Source organism: Caloenas nicobarica, chromosome 1 (genome assembly GCF_036013445.1).
Source record: "Caloenas nicobarica isolate bCalNic1 chromosome 1, bCalNic1.hap1, whole genome shotgun sequence".
NCBI lineage: Eukaryota > Metazoa > Chordata > Aves > Columbiformes > Columbidae > Caloenas > Caloenas nicobarica.
This window is the reverse complement of record NC_088245.1, coordinates 61,474,802-61,494,958: the sequence shown is the minus strand read 5'-3', so window position 1 is coordinate 61,494,958 and position 20,157 is coordinate 61,474,802. Positions and strand designations below refer to the sequence as shown.

The 20,157-nt window shown below is 41.2% G+C and overlaps 1 protein-coding gene across 1 annotated transcript in view; it reads right to left on the bottom strand.

The window, feature by feature from the left end:
- APPL2 (adaptor protein, phosphotyrosine interacting with PH domain and leucine zipper 2) overlaps positions 1-20,157 on the bottom strand; it is a 44,144-nt gene that overhangs the window by 1,775 nt on the left and 22,212 nt on the right. The window contains exons 6-20 of the mRNA XM_065653587.1: positions 19,313-19,354; positions 19,135-19,193; positions 18,020-18,166; positions 15,244-15,326; positions 9,416-9,574; positions 7,959-8,147; positions 7,605-7,647; positions 7,471-7,527; positions 7,268-7,356; positions 3,780-3,932; positions 3,603-3,655; positions 2,567-2,741; positions 1,858-1,894; positions 1,588-1,728; positions 845-892 (exon numbers count right to left, since the gene is read on the bottom strand). Coding sequence (XP_065509659.1) covers positions 845-892; positions 1,588-1,728; positions 1,858-1,894; positions 2,567-2,741; positions 3,603-3,655; positions 3,780-3,932; positions 7,268-7,356; positions 7,471-7,527; positions 7,605-7,647; positions 7,959-8,147; positions 9,416-9,574; positions 15,244-15,326; positions 18,020-18,166; positions 19,135-19,193; positions 19,313-19,354 — 1,475 coding nt within the window. The remainder of the gene's footprint in view (positions 1-844; positions 893-1,587; positions 1,729-1,857; positions 1,895-2,566; positions 2,742-3,602; positions 3,656-3,779; positions 3,933-7,267; positions 7,357-7,470; positions 7,528-7,604; positions 7,648-7,958; positions 8,148-9,415; positions 9,575-15,243; positions 15,327-18,019; positions 18,167-19,134; positions 19,194-19,312; positions 19,355-20,157) is intronic.

The window sequence follows — 20,157 nt, the reverse complement described above, 5'->3', positions numbered from 1 at the left end:
CATTGCAGGACTGTGTAAGTGTAGGAGTAGTTACATTTATACAGTCCTAAAATGACATTTGGCCGTTTAAAGGCAACCGTGAGGCTGACGTGGCCCCTGTGAAAATGAGTTTAACACCCCTGGTCTAAAGGTTTGAATGCAAACATTTGTTTGGAAACAAATACTAATCCCTTTTGGCTCAGTAAAACCACACCTTGGGTATATAAGGAAAAAAAAATCATTTTGAGCTGTTATTTTGCTGTTCTTATCTGGCCTTGGTACAATTACTGAAAAACAAGGAGAAAAATAACTATCTAAATAAATTTATTATGCTTACCGCCTGTGACTAAAAGCTCGTTCTCCCAACTTGTGCTGAAATGGTAGCAGCAAGAGTATACAACAAATATTAATGCATTAGTGTCACATCTTTATATGGATAAATTTATCTACAATGAGCCAGGGAACTTTGCCACTCACTTTAAGTGGAAAAACATTGTGTGTTTTTCTCCCCTAGGGGAAGAAGGAATATGAGTTTCTAAAAGTGAAACAGCAATGGGTGCAATTTATACTTCATCCAAAGGAGTTCGGTTTATTTTTCAGACCTGCTCACAGCTTCCTTTCAAACATGAACAACTGGATTTGTACAGTTCTGAATTTGATTTAGGGTGACAAATTTTATCTCAAATGAAGCTACTCTACAGACAAACTGGGTTTATTTTTGTACGAACTACCCTGGGCTGCATTAAATGTCTGCAGAACTTTGGCTGTTCCTTTTTCTCACGTGCACCAGAGGTACCTGGACGGTGCAAATGAAAGCAGAATATGATGCATCACAACACAGACATGGGGAATGAAACAAACTTACCTTCTGTGCCTCAATGATCTCTTTTCCCAAGCTAATGGCATAGCAAATCTAAAACAGAAATATATGTAAAGTTGCGTTTTGTTTTGCTTTGTTTTTTTGTTCTTTAACTGCCATTAAAACACAGAAGTGTCAATGCAAAGTTAGTATTAAATACAGCTCTAAAAAGCAGAGGTAGAACACCAATTCACCATGCTAACTACCTAAAAATAAAATTATCTTAGGTTCTCCTCCAAAGCTCACTTAGGCTGCTAAGTCTTTGTATTCAACTTGGTTGGTTTGTTCACCAAGCTTTAATTCCAAACCTGGGGGATCTTCTCCAGTGCATGTAAGAGAGTTACTGTTTTTTAAGACAAAAATTCTCCAGCACGTTTCTTATTTTTAATAGTCTGTTACTACCATACACAGCCAGCACCCAGCGGTTTAAGCACAGTCCAGCTGTCTTATCTTTGAAACCTTCACAGATGTACGTGTCTCAACATCACTGACGTTTGTTAGTGCTGGTGCTAGACACACACACTTTCCTCTGTCTCTTAAGGCTGGTATTAGTGACCACATCCTTTCCGCCTTGTTGTACATGCTGTCGCGTTATCTATAAATTTTGTCCTTAAACATGAGCCATCACAGGCTTGTGTCTTAAGGCAGGTTTCCTTGCAAGGAATTGAGCTGCTCTTGCTTCTGTAGCACTATTTCCCAGCCTAAAAGCTGTTTCCTAAATAAAATATTTTATTGAAGGTTATACAAACCTTTTCCCCTTCTGTGTTGCTCTCAAAAACATACGCACTCATGGATTCTTCTCCTGGAGTCTCTCTGAGGTGGACCACGAAGCCAATCAGGCGCCTGTTATCCTGATGAGCAGCAAACTGTGTCACAGTGGAGAGATCAAACTGGAAAAGTATAAAAAAGAATATTTTTTTTTAACCAGCATATGGTTAGCTTGGTCAAGAGCTCAAGTTCATGTGACCGAGTATTCAATGATGTGGTTTAAAACCAAATTCAAAACAAAAGTTACTTACACTTGTTCGTGTAACTTGGGTTTGAGGATCTATCAACCTGCAATTATGTGTGGGGGAAAAAAAAAGAAATTATTTTAAAGTGATTCTAAGTCATGTCAAGGTGCTTTATAATAGTAAGGCAATCACTATAGCAGTTTTACAGATGAGGAAACATACACACAGAATCAAATGCTTTATCTGTGATTTCAAGTCATCCAATACTAAGGTCCAACTCCAGACCCCTACTCTCAGCTGCCCAACATGTACAGGTCATGGTATCTCTGAGTCACTAATTTGGGGAGCACCCAGCGCATATGGGCTGATACACTAATACACATGGACATAAACGCACCCTGGCTAAAGTGAATGTCTTGTTTCAACATACTCTCCAGTGACGACAACAGAACAGCGATGGCTTTCCTGCTGTTCCTACATGGAACATAAGAGAATCTTCCAATGGGGGGGTTTTTTTTGCATATTTTTCTGTACCTCTGTGGGACCTTAGAGCCCCACTGCATCCTCTAAATTTTGGTAGGATGTTCTCATAACTTAGGTGGATGATTTCTAGATACTACAGAGTAAGAAAAGAGACATTTTTACTCAGTGAAGTGAATCGCAGGATCTTGCTCCCTCAAAGGGTGCATTTATTAGAAAAACAGCACCAAAAATACTTTACTAATCACACGTATGAAGAGAACAGAATGTTGACAGGTTAAAGATCTGACAGTACCTCAAGTTCCTGCTGGTGACCATGAGATGGGATTCAGTCATCCGGAATATGTTGTGAATGGCACGAGCAGCCAACACTTGTCTCATAGCTTCATAAATCACCTCACTTGTCTCATCTGACTGAACAGCCATAGATCCCAAAAACCGGACGATGAACATCTGCTGCAAGAGTGAATCTGGAATATAAAAGGCGTGACTTCCTTCCCTGTGCTACTTCAGTTTTCCAGTAGCTGAAGGTATCAATGAGGTTGTTTTTTTCACTTTGGAAATGAAACAGTGAAGCTGTGGGTGGTGACTTCCTGCTATGAGCCAGGCAGTGCTCTGACCCAGTTTTCAACAGTGCTCAAACTGGCAGCAAGTAGGAACCAAAAAAAAAAAAAATCACAGTTGCTTGGAAGCTTTAAAAGTGTAACTGGTCCTTTACGCCTTATTTGATTACACAGTAAAATTTACTTGCCTATCTTGTTGTCAGGTGCACATAAACTGTGCTAAATTTATGATTGTGCACAAGCCTTGTCTTCCATAAAATTAACTCTTGTCTTTAAACTTTGTACATTCCTTACTTCTGTTTCCTTCTAACCTTCCATGCAGCTGGTTTCCATATCCTGGGCCTCTGTGAGATAGATTGTGGATTGCAGAGTACACATTGGTGAGAAACTGCTACTAAGCAGCCTCAAACTTGAGCAGAATCATACTACAGTCCCATTTTTAAACAAGTCGAGAGCAACTTAAAAAAAAAAGGAAAAAAGGAATGAAAGACCAAAAAACTCAACCCCAAACGTTTTTGCCTTTAAGCATTTGAAATAAACCTAATCTGGAATTTGGCTTGGATTGTCAAGGAAAAAGGTGTTTGTTTTCACAGGTGGTGATGTTTAGAAGACTGGCTTCTGAAAGGTGATGACCTCTAACTGTGCTATGGGTCTGTTACTGCCGCTCCACGGTGTCAGGTGCTTTCATTAAGAGACACTGGGTAGCTGACAGCTGAATTAGGCCTAAAATCATGACTAATTTTATCTGGAAAAATATGAAACACTTACCTTCCTCCTCATCTTTGCTGCTGTCTTCAGATTCCCCAAATGGGTTTGCACGCCTACGAAAGAAGAATAGAAACTCTTAAATACAGATTCGGGTCACCACATGCACATGCTGTAATACCTGATTTTCTCCCCTGAAATCACTCTGTTAAAGTGATCGATTGCTGTCTCTGGCCATACCTGCCACCTCTGTTCTGGTCCAGGAATTCTGTGGCAGGCAGTACGATATCAAATTGAATTGGTGTTCCAGGAGCAATGAGCTGTGTGGAGTCTTGAATGCCAGCTGATTCATTGGGAATTATTTTATCATTTTCCATATTCTTGACATTCTGGCTGAAGTGGAAATGGAAAAAAAAATTTCAATCAATCTTTGCTTTGGAAGCCAGACAAGATTATTAAAGAGTCCAGAGGGGGACTGAACCAGTATACCTAAAGATAAACGAGTATTTTCTTATTTACCTGTTACTGAGGAGTCTTAATAAAATCTCCATTTTATTTTTGTGTACCTAAAATTATTTAGGAAAAAAGTAAATGCTGGTACATGAAACCTGAATGCAGATCAACACTCAGCCTGGGCAGACCTTCAGCAACAGGCTGCTGTTTGCCTCCCTGCTCTCCAGTGCCCACACTTAGAGTTCAAACAGCGGAGGCCTGAGCATTACCCACAACACTTGAAGCTATCTCACATATTTTGTGGCTTATTTTTAAGGGGAATATGAAGTTAATTCAGTTTTATACTTGCAAGAATTTATGGAAGCTGCAAAAGCTTCCATTAGAAAGTTGCATCACTTTGCTTTGGTCAAAACAGGAAGCCCAGATGGGTTTTTCTGAGCCCAGGCTACTGGCCCAACCTGGACCCACACTGTTTCTGCACATCTCCTCCTTCCACAGATAACACTTAAACTTGCCAAACTAGCTTGCTTTGCACTATTTGCTGAGTTCTCTTCCATCACATGGCATCTGTTCTTGAGGATGCTCTCAAGTCCTTGCTAGCAGATAGCGTGGTGAGTTAACGGTTGGCAAAACCTGTAAGTTATTCCTTAGGTAGAACAGTGATTTCTTCCTGATGAAGAAAACACAGTTGTCTGCAGAATTTTGTGGAACAGCAAGAGATACTGCAGGGGAAAAATCTTAGTTAACTAATCTTTTAGCCCTGTGCTTTGGGCCTTCAGATGTCTAATCCAGGTATCTTTTTTTCACTTCTGTATTTTATGTGTCCTGTATACATAAAGGAACTAAAATTTTTTAGTGCAAAGTATAGAATCCTACCAGTGAATAAAACCCCACTGTTCTAAATGTAAGATGTCAAGGCTCTCCTTTAAAAGGAAGCCAATGGGAAGTGAGAGAAGTGTCTAGAAGGACAGTTATCCAGCCAATTTGTTTCATATAGTTTCCAATGAAACAAAGTTCAAAATGTCCCAGATCCATCAGAAAAACATGAAAAAAAAAAATCAACAAATTTCCACCTGCCACAGATCTGTCACCTCATACAACTGAGTGTCAGTTCCATTCCCTTGGCAGTTCATTACAGAAAAAGGTGTTGATTCATTTAATACTTTGAATGACTTTTATCCTATCAACCCCACTAAGCAGGCAGTGGAAGTCTGGCAATTGATATCAATGGAGCTCATTTTTTTGCCCATTACTAGATTCTAGGACCACCCCCTCTCAGTACACAATCCCTATTCAGAAACATATGTCGGCTCTGGAACCCAATCCAGAACTGGCAAGTGATCTAGAACCCAGCACCTAGAACGTGATCTAGACCTTTTGTCTAGAAACACACTCCAGAACACTTTAGCTCTAGAACCTGATCTGGAACAATCAAAAGTGAGCCATGACGCACTCAAGAACCATCAAGTGAGCTGGACACACACTGTCAAGTAACCATCAGAGTGGACTGTCAATTGAGCTAAAATCTGATCTGGGCCACGCAAGCACTACAGAACACACTCTGGAACCGGCAAACTGATCTGGAACACAGTCTAGAACACAAATCTAGAACCTGAGCCAGAACATGCTCTAGAACACAAGTTTATCCTGCCAACTGATCTAGAACCTAATATAGAACACGCTCTAGAACCCTCAGGTGAGCTAGAACCATAGCTAGACACGCGACCACTCCCACCAAACCAAACAGCTCCAGAATTCATCCCTGCTCTAACAACGACTGCACCACCACCACTCCGGCTCTACAACCAACCAACCCACCCCCCAAACCAGCCTCTGGAATGGATTCAGACGCTGGGCCCACCCACATACCACTCAGAGCCAGGAAAGGACCTTTCATATGGATGCAGTGTCTTCACTGGCACAGTGTGCCATGTCCAGCATGTTGCCTTGCTTTAGAGGACACAGGGGTTTTTTTCAGTGAATGGGTTTCTGACACTTTGTGACAGTGGAGGGGAGTATGTGTTTTACTGCAGCCTCTTCTTGGATTTGGAATTTTATTTCATTTAACTTCAATTTTTAAGGTACTTGTTTTGTCTACACCTCTATCTCACTGACACTGTCCTGAGCTAACTTTTAACATTCACTCATTCAGAACATTTTCAGACAGCTTTTTCTGGCTACTGTTAGTGTTGAGCTTTAGAGTCCTGGACTTTCTTAGAAATGTTGGGATATGACTTAGCTGGGCACTTGCTCACTGGCCCTGGTACCTTTCTTCACAAGCCAGCAGAACACCAAGTCTGTCATGAGAGCTGACATCGCACTCTTACATAGGAACTGCTTTAAGGCTTTATTCTATTGCAAATGGAGCTACTACTTGCATTGGGGATCTAGGATGGGCATTCCATTTAAAAGTGCAGCTGCTTTCAATTATACTCTAACATTCTGGATCAAGATAGCTTTCATTTTGCATGGCATTGCTCACTTGCCCTGCCACCTTCCCTGCTGGGCATCCTGGGGTGTATTAGACGGGCTGTGGTTAGTAGGTCCAGAGAGGTTCTCCTTCCCCTCTACTCTGCCCTGGTGAGACCTCATCTGGAATATTGTGTCCAGTTCTGGGCCCCTCAGTTCAAGAAGGACAGGGAACTGCTGGAGAGAGTCCAGCACAGAGCCACCAAGATGTGAAGAGAGTGGAGCATCTCCCTGATGAGGAAAGGCTGAGGGAGCTGGGTCTCTTTAGCTTGGAGGAGACTGAGGGGTGACCTCATTAATGTTTATAAATATGTAAAGGGTGAGTGTCACAAGGATGGAGCCAAGCTCTTCTCGGTGACAACCAATGATAAGACAAGGGGCAATGGGTACAAAATGGAACACAGGAGTTTCTGTTTAAATTTGAGAAGAAACTTCTTCACAGTGAGGGTGACAGAACACTGGAACAGGCTGCCCGGGGAGGTTGTGGAGTCTTCTTCTCTGGAGACATTCAAAACCCGCCTGGACGCCTTCCTGTGTAACCTCACCTAGGTGTTCCTGCTCCAGCAGGGAGATTGGACTAGATGATCTTTCGAGGTCCCTTCCAATGCCTAACAGTCTGCGATTCCATAACACTTGGCATCTCTTACGGCTTTCAGTAGGAAACATCACAAGTAGAGAAGTTTAATGGAACACAGAGGCTTTGTAAAGCCAGGGCCTAGACAGGGCTTTCTGCCAGGTGACTTCTGCCCTGTAAAAAGAGCACGACTGTGCACAGAGTCTCTGGTCTGTGCAAGTGAGAATGTTACCTGGGGTGGTGAACTTCATGTTTTTTCCCAAAGCTGGTAATGGGAGTCACTGCTTGTAGGGCTGTCTGGTTTAACTTGATTGCAGCTGCCTAAGAAAACAAGACCAAGCAGCTCTTTTACACGCAGACTTTACATTGCCATGTAAAGAACAACGCAAAAGCAAGTTAGAAGGAACAGACTGAAAGATGGAAACAAGCTCCCACCTCTGGATTGTCAGTGAGATAGATCTGTCTGGAGATGTTGTTGATGGCACAAATCCACTGGAAGGGAAAAATGAAGTTGAACTCCACAAGCTCACTTGTATACAAGAAAAACAATATTAAGAAAATATTTTTACCTCCTCATATTCTTTCTTGCTTTCTGCTTGAAGGGTTATACCCCTAAAATATAAACATAGTGTATCAGTGCTAGCAGTGGACACCAGGACTGTTTGACTCCAGGTCTTACAATAACATCACCAAGCTTTGTATCTATTACCCATCAAAGGAACAAATCTCACGAATAAGCTGCAGCTGAAGGATGTGCTGTGCAGGCAGCTGTGGGGGAGGATGGGAAGGAACATGCTTTTAATTTGGAAACACCCTTCTGGAAACCCAGAAATGCTTACTACTATAGCAAGCATGTTTTACATGAAATAGCATCTGAATGGGTAGGTGTGACTGGCTGTCCTCAAATAAAACCTGTCTCATACGCTTTGCCTGTCGGAGTAGTGATCTGAAAGCAGTATCTCCTGTCTTCGCAGTCCACGGCCATAACTGAGCAGTTGTCCAGGTCCTGAATCAATCCTCCAGCTACTGCTCCCCTTGGCTGACACATCAAGTTACCGCCTTGAGTGAAGAAATAGAGTCTTTCCCAAGTTGTAGTCACCAGACCGGTTTTACTAAAGAGAAGATGCAGTGATAAAGATTCGTTACTATTTAGAAATTACTCCAAACATATATGAAACTGCAAACATTTCCTGATGCTAATCTGAACTTCGTGTTCATCCCTTGAATTTTTTTTTTGTGGCAAGTCTCTGTCAAGGTAAAAGCAGCACCTATTCCTAGCAGAGACTAATCTTTAATGAAAGCTGAAGAATTAAACCAATTCCAAACATCCCAAGTAAAAAAACTCTCCGCAGTATCAGCTAGTTAAGGAATAAAAGAATTATTGGTGTTGAATAACTGACATGAAATACTATTAAGCTGAGGAGCAGCATCAGCAATTTCAGCACAAAGAATCCTCATTAAAAAAGTATCTTCTGCAAGTGATATCTCAGAGTCCATCTGCCCCCTAGCTATAAAGTCCTATTATATTGTAATCCACCTCTTACAATGCTATGAGAACTTAATAAAAATTACTAGTCAAACAGAAATAAACTGATATTTAATCAATTACATAAACAGGGTTACTATATGCCACCAATAATACATAGCTCCTGTGGAAGCTGATGGAAGATTTTTGGAAAATCTGCAAAGGTAATTATGTATGGTATACATTCAAATTATGCAGTTAGACTGTCCAAAAAGCTTTTATTTATGTAACAGAGATAATTTATGAAAATGTGTATTAACTACAAAATACAGCTGTTTATTTTTGTAAACACTAAGTTTTCATTAGTCCTAAGAACTGGGAAAAATCTAAACGTAGCCCTATCAGCCACTTGAGTACAGGAAATCATCCCTGTAGGAGAATGCAAAGAGAAGTAAACTTCAGGCCAGACATGAGGAAGAAGTTTTTTACACTGAGGGTGGTGAAACACTGGCCCAGGTTGCCCAGAGAGGTGGTCGATGCCCCATCCCTGGAGACATTCAAGGCTGGGCTGGACGGGGCTCTGAGCAACCTCATCTAGTTGAAGATGTCCCTGCTCATTGCAGAGGGGTTTGACTAGATGACCTTTGAAGGTCCCTCCCAACCCAAACTATTCTGTGATTCTGTTTTCAGGAAAAGAGTCTCCAGTGCCTCTAACTTGGTTTGAGCTTCAAAAGCACATTTTCAAAGATGACATTGATACTTAGGAGCTGAAAACTACAGCTACCACAGTGATTCAGGAGCATCAAACATAATTACCTGAGAAGTCTTTAGGATCCCATCTCCCCACCTCCCCCCAAAAAAAGTAGCAACTAGTCAACAATTAAACAAACTAACAGGTAGCAACAGCTGTCTTACTTTCTAAGATTAAGGTAGCCAGCCTTCTGGATGAGATTTCTATTGATAGCAGGTGAAGTTACGTCAGAATCTGGAGTGTAAACAGATTCATTAACTGCAATTAAGTCCTGCTGGGATACCCTCATTTTTTCAGCTTCAGCATCCAACTCTCCCTGTATACTGGGGAAAAACAAACAAACAAACAACAACAAGCCCAAATCCATCATTAGTCAATTTATACCAGGATACAGCTAACATCTGTAATACAAAGTGAACACAAATACCACCTGAGATTATATCAGAGAGTAGTGCAAAGATAAAGTTTACTTTTAGAATAGACTTTATAGGAAATAGAATGCAAGACTAGATGTCCAAGGCTTTCTCTAAGCACTAAATAAATCAGTGCAGTTAGGAAAGGATGGAAGAAAGAGGCGTACAATGGGGAACTGCTCCCAGATAATCTCATCTGAGCCTAAAGAGATAAGATGTGTATGCTCTGGAGGTACTGACAATAGTTTAAGGAAAACACGGCTATCTTAGGCAGGCTGGCAGCAAAAGCGCAGCCAGGATTTCCCCTTGCTCTTTATTTTGAAAGCCCAGCTTGAAGATGTTAGTCTCAATACATCTCATACACTAGCTATGCTTTCTTTTTTGCAATTTGTACTAAACGTAGTTATCTTCTTTCCTCAAGGAGTACAGAGAGATAATGATTACAATTATGAGATTGTTCTATACACCTGAAACGAGCAGATATCAGAAACATTTAAATGTTGGGAGTAAAGAGTTAAGTTCTATTTTTTCAAGAGACATGGCTTTTAAATCCATGTTTGTATGAATTTACATTGCTGAACATATATGGATGTTGCTCTAGTACAGCAGTACAGTTCAAAACAGGCTTCACTACAGTATCTCTTTACTTTGTCTTATTCCTGCAACTGTGTAACATGCAGGAATTCCTGCCATAAGACCAGCTATTAACTGGCCACAAGTTTTCAACAGTAACTTTTTCCTGAATTCGGAACAATATAACAACAAAATCTGTAGTTGAAGCCTCAGTTTAGCTGTAATTTTTGTTTATAATCCTGTCTTGCACTTCGGTGTGATCCAGAAAATATCCTTGGTGCAGGCTGGCAAAACTGAGCTCTTGTTGAACATATCTGTAAAAATCCAGTTTTCTGAAAGAGATAACTGTGAAAGGGTATCTGAGTGCAATATTTCACTCAGAAACTAAGTGATAATTCATTGCAGAAGCATCATATGGATATATACTGCAGTGCTGAACATTTATGTTTTCACAGTATTACTAAAAGACATATTTGGCATTAAGGGGGAAGCAGAGCAGCCATTTTACTGGAACAAGCAAGCAAACAGAGGTCAGAATCATCATATGCCAGTGAAATATCCTGATTTTTTTTTTTTTTTTTTTAAATTTTTCCACATCTACTGTCAGGCAATCATTGGGAGCCACTTGATTTTCAGAGGTTCCCAGAGACCACTTGACAGTCCCACCACACCAATAAACCTGCCTTGTTTCCATCAACCTTAGTCTGTATTTCACTTGCAGACTCTTCTCATCAGTCCACAACTATGCAATGGGCATAATCAGAAAGCAACTACGGGCCTGCCATTTTCAAAATGTGACATAATTAATACAATAATTAAAAAATAACTATTAGATAAACTATACATAAAAGGGCTTAGATCTCCATGTCAGCTGCAAGCACTATTTGGAGCATCTGCAGATAAGGAAGTAGCTGGTTTGAGACCATCTGTTTGCAGTGCCCTTCTGCGAATTTGAGGTCTGGTTACGTGTCTGTGAACTGAGGTCCTGAGGAGGTGGCCAATGTCCCTGCCAGGCTGGTCTCCATCACCCTCAAAAGCTCACTGCAGTCAGGGAAGGTTCCTAATGGCTGAAAAAAAGGCGAGTGTCACACCTGCCTTTGAGACAGGCAAGAAAAACAACCTGCGGAACTACAAGCCAGTCAGCTATACCTCAGTCCCTGGGAAAGTTGAGGAGCAAATTCTCCAGCCATTTCCAAACATATGGAGGACAAGAAGGCAACTGGGAACAGCCAGCACAGATTTACCAAGGAAAAATCCTGCCTGAGCATCCTGATTGCCTTCTGTGATGCGATGACTAGCTCGGTGGGTGGGAGAAGAGCAGTGGATGCTGTTTCACTTGGCTTCAGCAAGACCCTTCGCATGGTCTCCCATAGTATCCTTACAGCCAAACTGGTGAAATACAAGCTGGAGAAGCTGATTACAAGAAGGGTAGAAAACCTGGCTGGACCACTGAGCTCGAAGGGTTGCAATCTGTGAGACAAAGCCCAATTGGTACCTGAGTGATGTTCCTCATGGTCAACACTGGGTTGACACTGAAGCTTACAGGTTTAGAGTCTTTAACATAAGCTGGACAACCCATAGGAGCGGAGGACACCAAACTGGGAAGACTGATTGACAGCTGTGGTAGAGTGGAGGGCTGTTCAGAGGGACATTGACATGCTGCAGAAATGGGCAGACAGGAACCTCATGAAGTTCAGCAAAGGCAAAGTCCTGCCTGGGGTGCAATAACCCCATGCAACTGTAAAGGACGAGAGACACCTGGATAGGAAGCAACTTTCAGCAAAGGACCTGGGTGTCCTAGGGGACAAGCTGAACGCGAGCCAGCTCCACATCCTTGTGGCAAAAAAAGGACAGTCACATCCTGGGCTACATGAGCAGGAGTATAGCCAGTGGGTCAAAGGAAGTAATTATTCCTATCTGTTCAGCACTTGGGAGAGTCCAACAGGAGCACCGTGTCTAGTTTTCGTGACCCAGCACATGAAAGACAGAAACAAAGTCATGTGAAGAGCCACCTAGATGGCTTGGAGGCCAGAACACAGGACATGAGAAGAAGCTGCAAGAATTGTTTTTCAGCCCCATGAAACAAAAGCTAGGGGGGAAATGTACGGCTACCTTAACTACTTGATGGGAAGGTACACAGCAGATGGAGCTAGACGCTTCTCGGAGGTGCACAGTGGCAGGATGAGAGACAATGGACACAAGCTGTAACAAGGTACTGTGTGTGCCACATCTGAGACAGAGATTCTCAAAATTTAACTGGCCACAGTGCTGAGCCCTATGCTTTAACTGATCCTGCTGTCAGCAGGAGAGCAGACTAGATGACCTCTCCAGGTCCATACTGCAGCAGCTGTTCTTTGACTTTCAGAGAAACAATACTAGCAAATACTTGATTTCTACATTAACTTTTCCAAACTTCAGGAGTTATTAACTGTATCCAGGCTACTAGGAAAACTCGCAGGGTGGGAACATAAGAATACTTGTCATTGCATAGAAAGTCATTAATACCTGCACCTACGCAATAAACAACTTTCTCCCTACTTCCTGCCCAAGTGGTTAAACCTTTTGGAGAATGTGCACACAGCAGGACTAGAGATCCGTGTACTCCACTGTTCTGTTCTCTGACAGTGGCAAACACCTGTGGAAAAGCACAAGGCAAGTACATATGATTCTTCTCCTGTTCTCCTCTCCAGTCTTTTGTAGAAGCTGGTGATAACCTGTAGCTGTTGGAGTGACCTAGAGAGAGAGTGCTGCATTTAAGTCAGTGCTAAGCAGTATCTGACTGGCCAGATGAAGAGTCATTCTTGCATCATGGTGTTAGTCTGTTTCATGTGAGCTTATTTCCAGCTTTTTCACGTCTTTAGAAAGCTTGAGACTTCCTGAGCTCCCACATCACCCTCAAAATGAGACCAGCTGTGTGCATCTTACCACTTAGCCAAGTCACATGAGAGGCTGAGTTATAAAGGCTGAGTAATATCATCAGATCTGAATTAAATTAGACTGTATTTTGCACGCTAGCGCCTTTCAACATTATCAATAAATGTCAGAATAAGAATTATTTAAATTCAATTTAGAAACAAAATTGGACAGTGCTGTCGGTTTTTACATAAGTGTTACTTCAGTGAATCTTTTAATCAGTCCTTTTGTTGCACCACAAATTGCTTCCGACAAAACTGTCCTGGCATCTTCATGGTTCCCAAGGCTGGATTCCTCTTCCCAAGGCATGTTTCGCTTTTCTCCAAGGTAGAAAGGAGAGAGAAGCTGACAATTCTGAAACTATATGCACTTGTGGCAACTACACCCATCGGTTACTTAGAATATTTTAATTATCTCTCCTCTCCTATGTGTTTTACACTGTTAGCAATATTCACTGTATCAATGAAGACACTTTTAAATACAAAGACTCAGTTTCACAATCAGCTTAACCAGATGCAAGACTACATCACTGCTGAAATTCTGTAACTGCACAATCTGTCTCACTGGCTTGTTGTTCCAAGAAAACAAATCTGGCAAATAAAAAGCTTTTAGCTTGACGAGCAAGCAGATCTGACTCACTGAGGCCTTGTGATCCCCCGCACTAAAGAAAGCAAGCAGTGGGCAGCATGGTTTCCAGTGTCTCTGTAATCTTAAGTCATGAAACCATGTCAGGTGTCAGTAACTGCTAAGCTGCACGTTGTCATTCAGAATTTTGCAAGCTTCTCTTTTGGTTTTTCCAAAGACGTCACACTCCTGTACTACTTACATTTGAGCGGTACTTTCAAGAATTTTTGTGTGGCAGACTTAAAACACAAAAAAACCCAGACTCAGCAGAACAACTGAGCAGCCTGTCTTTGCTTCCATTTCCTACTGTGTACTGTCCAGAATTCAAATCCATCGGACTTTGGAAAACAAGGGCTTATTCTACGGTGGGGATCCAATGGCAGGACTGTCAAGGTACCTGTACAACACAAGCAAGGTGCTCTAGCCTTACTAACTAACAGGCACTATTTCAAGGGAGTTTAAAATCTCTTCCAGTCTGTACCAATGCTATGTAGATTGCAAAGGGATTTATTTCAGAAGAGTGTGAAAAGATATATAAATAAGTATAGAGGTACAGGGAGTAAAGAATCATTTAGCGAAAGAATCTACTATACAGGGAGATTTCTTATAACACTCTTCTCAAGTAAACAAGTATGTGTTATTTAAAATGCCATCAGAGTCAGAATAAGTAATGATTTGGATACAGTCCAACATGAAAGGTGTGAAGCAATAAACTGAAGGACTCGGTTTAGTGTTCCAGCTGATTTAAAATAAATTAATGCTCTCTCTAATATGATTACATTTAAAATGTAAAGTTTACATTTACAGGGACTTAATTATAAAGAAAATGTCAATTTTCATTATGAGATGGCAGGGGAGAAAAAATAATCACAAAATTAGAAGTAGAAAAGTAGAGGCAGTTTGTCGAAATATGGACTTAGCCAAAGCAGGTCGAACTCAGTGGACTGATACAGCCTACACTGGATGCAAAGAGTATGTTCTCTAAGGTGAAGAGTTTTGTTTGCCTTGTGTAGCTACGACATCAGACACTATAGGCGTTAAATTCTTATTTGAGAGGTCAATGGGTTATTGTTACAGTATTGTTACAGAAGACCCAGCAAGTATAAATACCTCTAATTCAGAATGCACTTTAGCTCTATTATATTAATTCTGTTAACCCATTTCAAGCCCAGATTCCATGCTTTGTGTCCATGAAGAGACAAAAGGATGTAAGAAAGCACGTGAACACTTCGCAGTATGTACTTCCTGGCTATAATGTAAAAATACTCTCTGCAGTGCACTGACAGCATTTTCCTTTACATGTACAAACATACCTCATTTCCACAGGCTGCTTTAAGAAAATATGCCCAACAATGCAACGCAAGCATGGAAGGACTCTCTTGAGAAAGAATCAGAGGCGGTCTCTGTTATGTACTGAAGGTTACAGTGCTATCGCTCAGAATTCCAACAAGCCACGAGTTTTGTGTTACCTTTGAACCATGTCTGAAACAGACGACAAAAAGCTGTCCATTCTTTTGGAAAACATCTCTGCTCCTTTCTTAAAAAAGTTGATCTGAAAAAATGAAAAAAAAAAAACAGACACTGGAAGTTATCTTGGTTGTGGCATACAAATAAGAGGTTGTGGGGACTGTGTTAACAGCTATTCCATTATGACTGATACTTCGGGCTGGTGATCAAACACATGGTCAAAACAGCTGCGTTGCCTTTCTTTGTATTTCTCACTTTTGCAGCTTTCCTCCCTTTCACACCCCCTTTGACAGGCACATAAGCTACTGGGTGCTGACAGGTATGTTTCCAATGAACTTGCGAAAGGACTGAAACAAGGGAACACGTGGCCTCCTCCCATACTAGCACTGTACAGAACTTAGTCTAGCGGTGTTATGATCCACTGTATGCAATGTCACAATATCAAAAGGAACAGGCACAAATGATCCATTAGATTTAGTAGTCGAACCTGGACTACCAGCTCCAACCTGGAAATGTTTTAAACTGCTATAGCAAAGTCAGTCAGGAAAGTGACGAAGTGTAGCTGTGCTAGCAGAAGCCTCCAGGGCAATCAGCTATGCCAACTACAGATTTACCATAGATGTTGTTCTACTGGAAGCAGCTAAATAAAGCTGCTAATGCCGAAGTGCACATTTTGTGACGGAAGATGAGTTCACCTTGCTGGTATGGCTCAGATGTGCAACAGCAGCAAAGCACTCAGTGTAGACTTGACCTTGGATTACCTCTTGTGAGGCACACAGTCATCATTAGGACCTATTGGCAACTGTGTGAAACATGGACATGGCTAAAGCGTCTGTGCAAATGTAATACCAGTGAACTACTCAAGAAAGAGATGTAAAATCAAATTCTCGGCTGTTAAGCAAGTTACTAGCTATTTCATCCAATTTTACTTATGATTCTACTCCTTTTCTTTAACCTTGGGACAAGTGATTCCTCTTAGAATCACAGAATCGTTTTGGTTGGAAGAGACCTTCAGGATGATCAAGCCCAACCGTAACCTAACTCTAGCACTAAACCATGTCCCTAAGAACCTAGTCTAAACGCCTTTTAAACACCTTCAGGGACAGTGACTCCACCACTTCCCTGGGCAGCCTGTTCCAATGCCTCACAACCCTTTCCATGAAGAATTTTTTCCTAATATCCAATCTAAACCTCCTCTGGTGCAATTTGAGTCCATTTCCTCTTGTCCTATCACTTCCTACTTGAGAGAAGAGACAACACCCCCATGCTACAACCTCCTTTCAGGTGGTTGCAGAGTGCGATAAGGTCTCCCCTCAGCCTCCTTTTCTCCAGGCTGAACAGCCCCAGTTCCCTCAGCTGCTCCTCATCAGACTTGTGCTCCAGACCCCTCACCAGCTTCATCACCCTCCTCTGCACTCTCTCTAGTACTTCAATGTCCTTCTTACCTATAACTCAGATTTCTGCAACCATGTTATTGGCCACAGACACCCTTTACACACAAAGAAGAAAAAGTACGCTTTCTTGAACAATGATTCACCTGTTCTATTTCAGAAGGCTACTTCAGGAGGGAAGAATTCCACTGATGACAATGAGAGACTGACACACCTAGCTTAGTTGTTGATGTCAGTTTTCGGTCAAATAAACCCTGTATTAGCCATTGGTTCTTCCAAAAATGCCTTATGGCCTGCTCATTCACTGGAAATGTGAGATATAAGACACATGTTTTGAGTAATTTATAAAGAAAATATATACTTGGGCTGAAGGGCAGTTCACAGTATTGAAGCATCAATATCAACTTGATTCGGGCTACTCTGTCATTCCCATAACGACCTAAGGCTTTCCTATATAAGGCACTAAGATATGGCAGTTTTACCAGACAAAATACAGGGGAAAAAAAGTTCTGTTTGGCTTCCAGTACAATAAACCAATGCAGTTCTTTCACTTAGTATAATTACAGCAAAAAATCAGTGTGAACTCCCATGGTGGGGAAAGTGACAGAATTCTCATTTATTACCCATTTTATACGGCACACATGATCTGCAAAAGACACAGGACAATGGAAATGATGATCTACACTACAATCTCAAACATAGCGCTACATCCATTTTTTCTGTTCTCACAGCCCAATTCTCATTTTCCCACACTTTGCTTTCGTCAATAGCGAAGCACAACAGTCCTTTAAAATGGGTAGTAATGAGAACCAAGTGCTGTGAAAATACTAGTTTGTTGATCCTCCTGACATCCTAGAGAGTTAGATTATCAGCATTACTACCACATTTTACAGACTTGAGAAATGAGTGTTCAGCCACTACATCAAATTGCTGGCAGAATAAAGATTAGAAAGAGGATTTGCCAGCCTTATGCTCAATCTGCTCTACTGTTCTGCCTTTCCAGTTCTCCAGTACATGCTCTGTTCCCCGTCATGTACACTCCTCATCAGTATGCTGAACATTATGTGCCAGGAAGGGAGTTGCTATATAGGAGAGTTTGTGCACACATAGTAAACAGTGGAAGTAAATGCTGCTGCACTCATAGCTCAGCCATGAAAAAAATTAACCCCAGGCTGATTTTGCATATAAGTGTATTGGATATTTTTTCATTTGTGTCTTTCCTGAATATCTAAACATTCAACTTTCTGCTACAAACAAAATCAGTTGTTTCACCCTGACCCCATTACCATTTGTCAGTTCTCAAAAAAAAAAAGAAAAATCCAGAGCTACAATGTTTTACCTTTCCCAGAGACATGTCTAAGTGATATAGTTGCTTTACTGTTCATACCTGCCCTCGTGTATATCCTAGCATAGGTTCCATCATTGCCACTCTCTTCCTGTACTGCAGAGCATTCAGGGCACAGTAATATTGCAGAGATGAAAGATGCTGCTTTCTCCTTGCATTTGCCACTTCTTTTGCCACTTCTGCCTTAAGCTGAATAGGAATTGATAAAAAGGTTGACAAAGTGTTACTGTGCACATGGATATATTTACTGATTATTTTCAAGTTATCTTTAAACAACTTTCATTATAGAACTTCTCCATATTAAAATGAAGGACGAGAAACTAAGAAAGCAAATCCAAAACCCAAAGCAAGTACTTCAAGCCCTTCTCTGGCAAGATACATAAGCATTTGGGGAGCTCCCATGACTATAAACTAAGTAACCACCACAACTAACGTTCTGGATCTGATCTCAGTGCAAGAAATCTATTTGCAGCTGAGATCACAACACAAGCCTGCAAGTGCAGAATTCAGAGCCGAATAATTCACAGTATGCTACACCACATCTGTTCCGTAATGCATTTCCTTTAAAGGATCACCCTGTAGAATTGATGCGCTCTTAGGACAGGGCCAATCACACACTTTTTGGCATACAGGGATATATTTTGGAATAGTAGTCCAGTGGGCAAAGAAGAAGAAATGCGAAACAATGTCACCAACAGAATTACGTGTACTGTAAGTGGAATGACAATCATACAGAGAAATTTAGCAGGAAGGTAGATCTGAAAAAACAGAATGCTTTATAAAGAGCAGACACAAGGCTTCAGAACAATTCAAAATGGATTGTACCTAGTGACACAGCATCACCACATCAGCTGCACAACAGTGGGCCTATACAAATGTATTTATAGCCATTTGGATTGCCTCTGCCTAAAGAGCTCCCCTGGATCTGAAGGGCTCTAGCTAAACACAATACTTGATCACTTGCCTAACTTGGAGAAAACAGGTATAACTTTGCTGAATTTATGTTTAAAAGCTTTGTGTCTGCTTGGAAACAAAATCACAAGTACTCTTGAGCTACTGTAAATTTAACTGATGAACTCTCCAAAGTTCGTAAGTGAACAATGATACAGACAGAACAGCTGATGAAAACTTTTCCTTTTCCCTTTCACATTCGTTACCTTTTCATTTTCTTTCCTTTTCGGTAACCTGCTATAATTTGCCATGGACACATCGTGTTCTGTAGACAAGGAATATTATTTTTTTTAGAAAAGTGATGCACGTATGTATAGATTAAAAATGTCTTCTGTGATATAACAGGTGCACACCATTAGAAACAAACAAAACAGGGAAACATACCATTGCTAGCAAGGCCAAAAAGATCCTTTAATGTGCTTACTTCTGGAAAAGAGAAATCAAAGATTCAAAGTGAAAACAGCTGTAAACACTTTGTTCAATTGAGGCCATTTATAGTAGATTTAATGCCTATGTCACTCCAATAATTTCAAAGCAGAGATACATGAGTTGTGCCTGTCTTAAAAACGATAAACCAGATCAGCTGCTAAAGAAACGAATTAGGCAGACAGTAAGTTAAGAGTCCAACAGGTTTACTTGATTGAGCAAGTTATCACTATGAAAAAGATTCCTTATCTGCCAGTGTAATTTACCCAAAGCAGCACCATCTCAGTATGCTTGTTATCACAAAAGGCCCACCACTACCATAAAAGATCGGCAGTTCTGAACAATTTCCTGATCATGCTTATGTGATACCGAGAAATCTAAGTCCCAGAGACATATGAACTCAGCCCCTTTCGTGTACGAGAATCTTCACCAATGTGGAACATTTTTTGCTATGTTTCGCTGCACAAATCAATATGTATCTAACATATCTGACCACCGGCTATGATGCTCGCATAACAAACACTGGCCATGAGTTTCGGATGCAGAGAGAAGGAAGAGAAACTAAACAGGTCACTCAACTTTCACAAGTGTTGGGCACAACCTGCTCTCAGCGTCCATACCAAAGTGTGCTGCAACTGGAAAAACCCCTCTCAAAAAGTTACAGAGAAGGCACATTCACAAGAACAGACATTATGCAACTGCGAAAAGAATAAGGAGAAATTGCAGGATGCCATCATGGTCTCTGATTGTTTGTAACAACCTACTCAGTAATCAGCTTCACGCCACCTTTTTCTCCCCAGAAC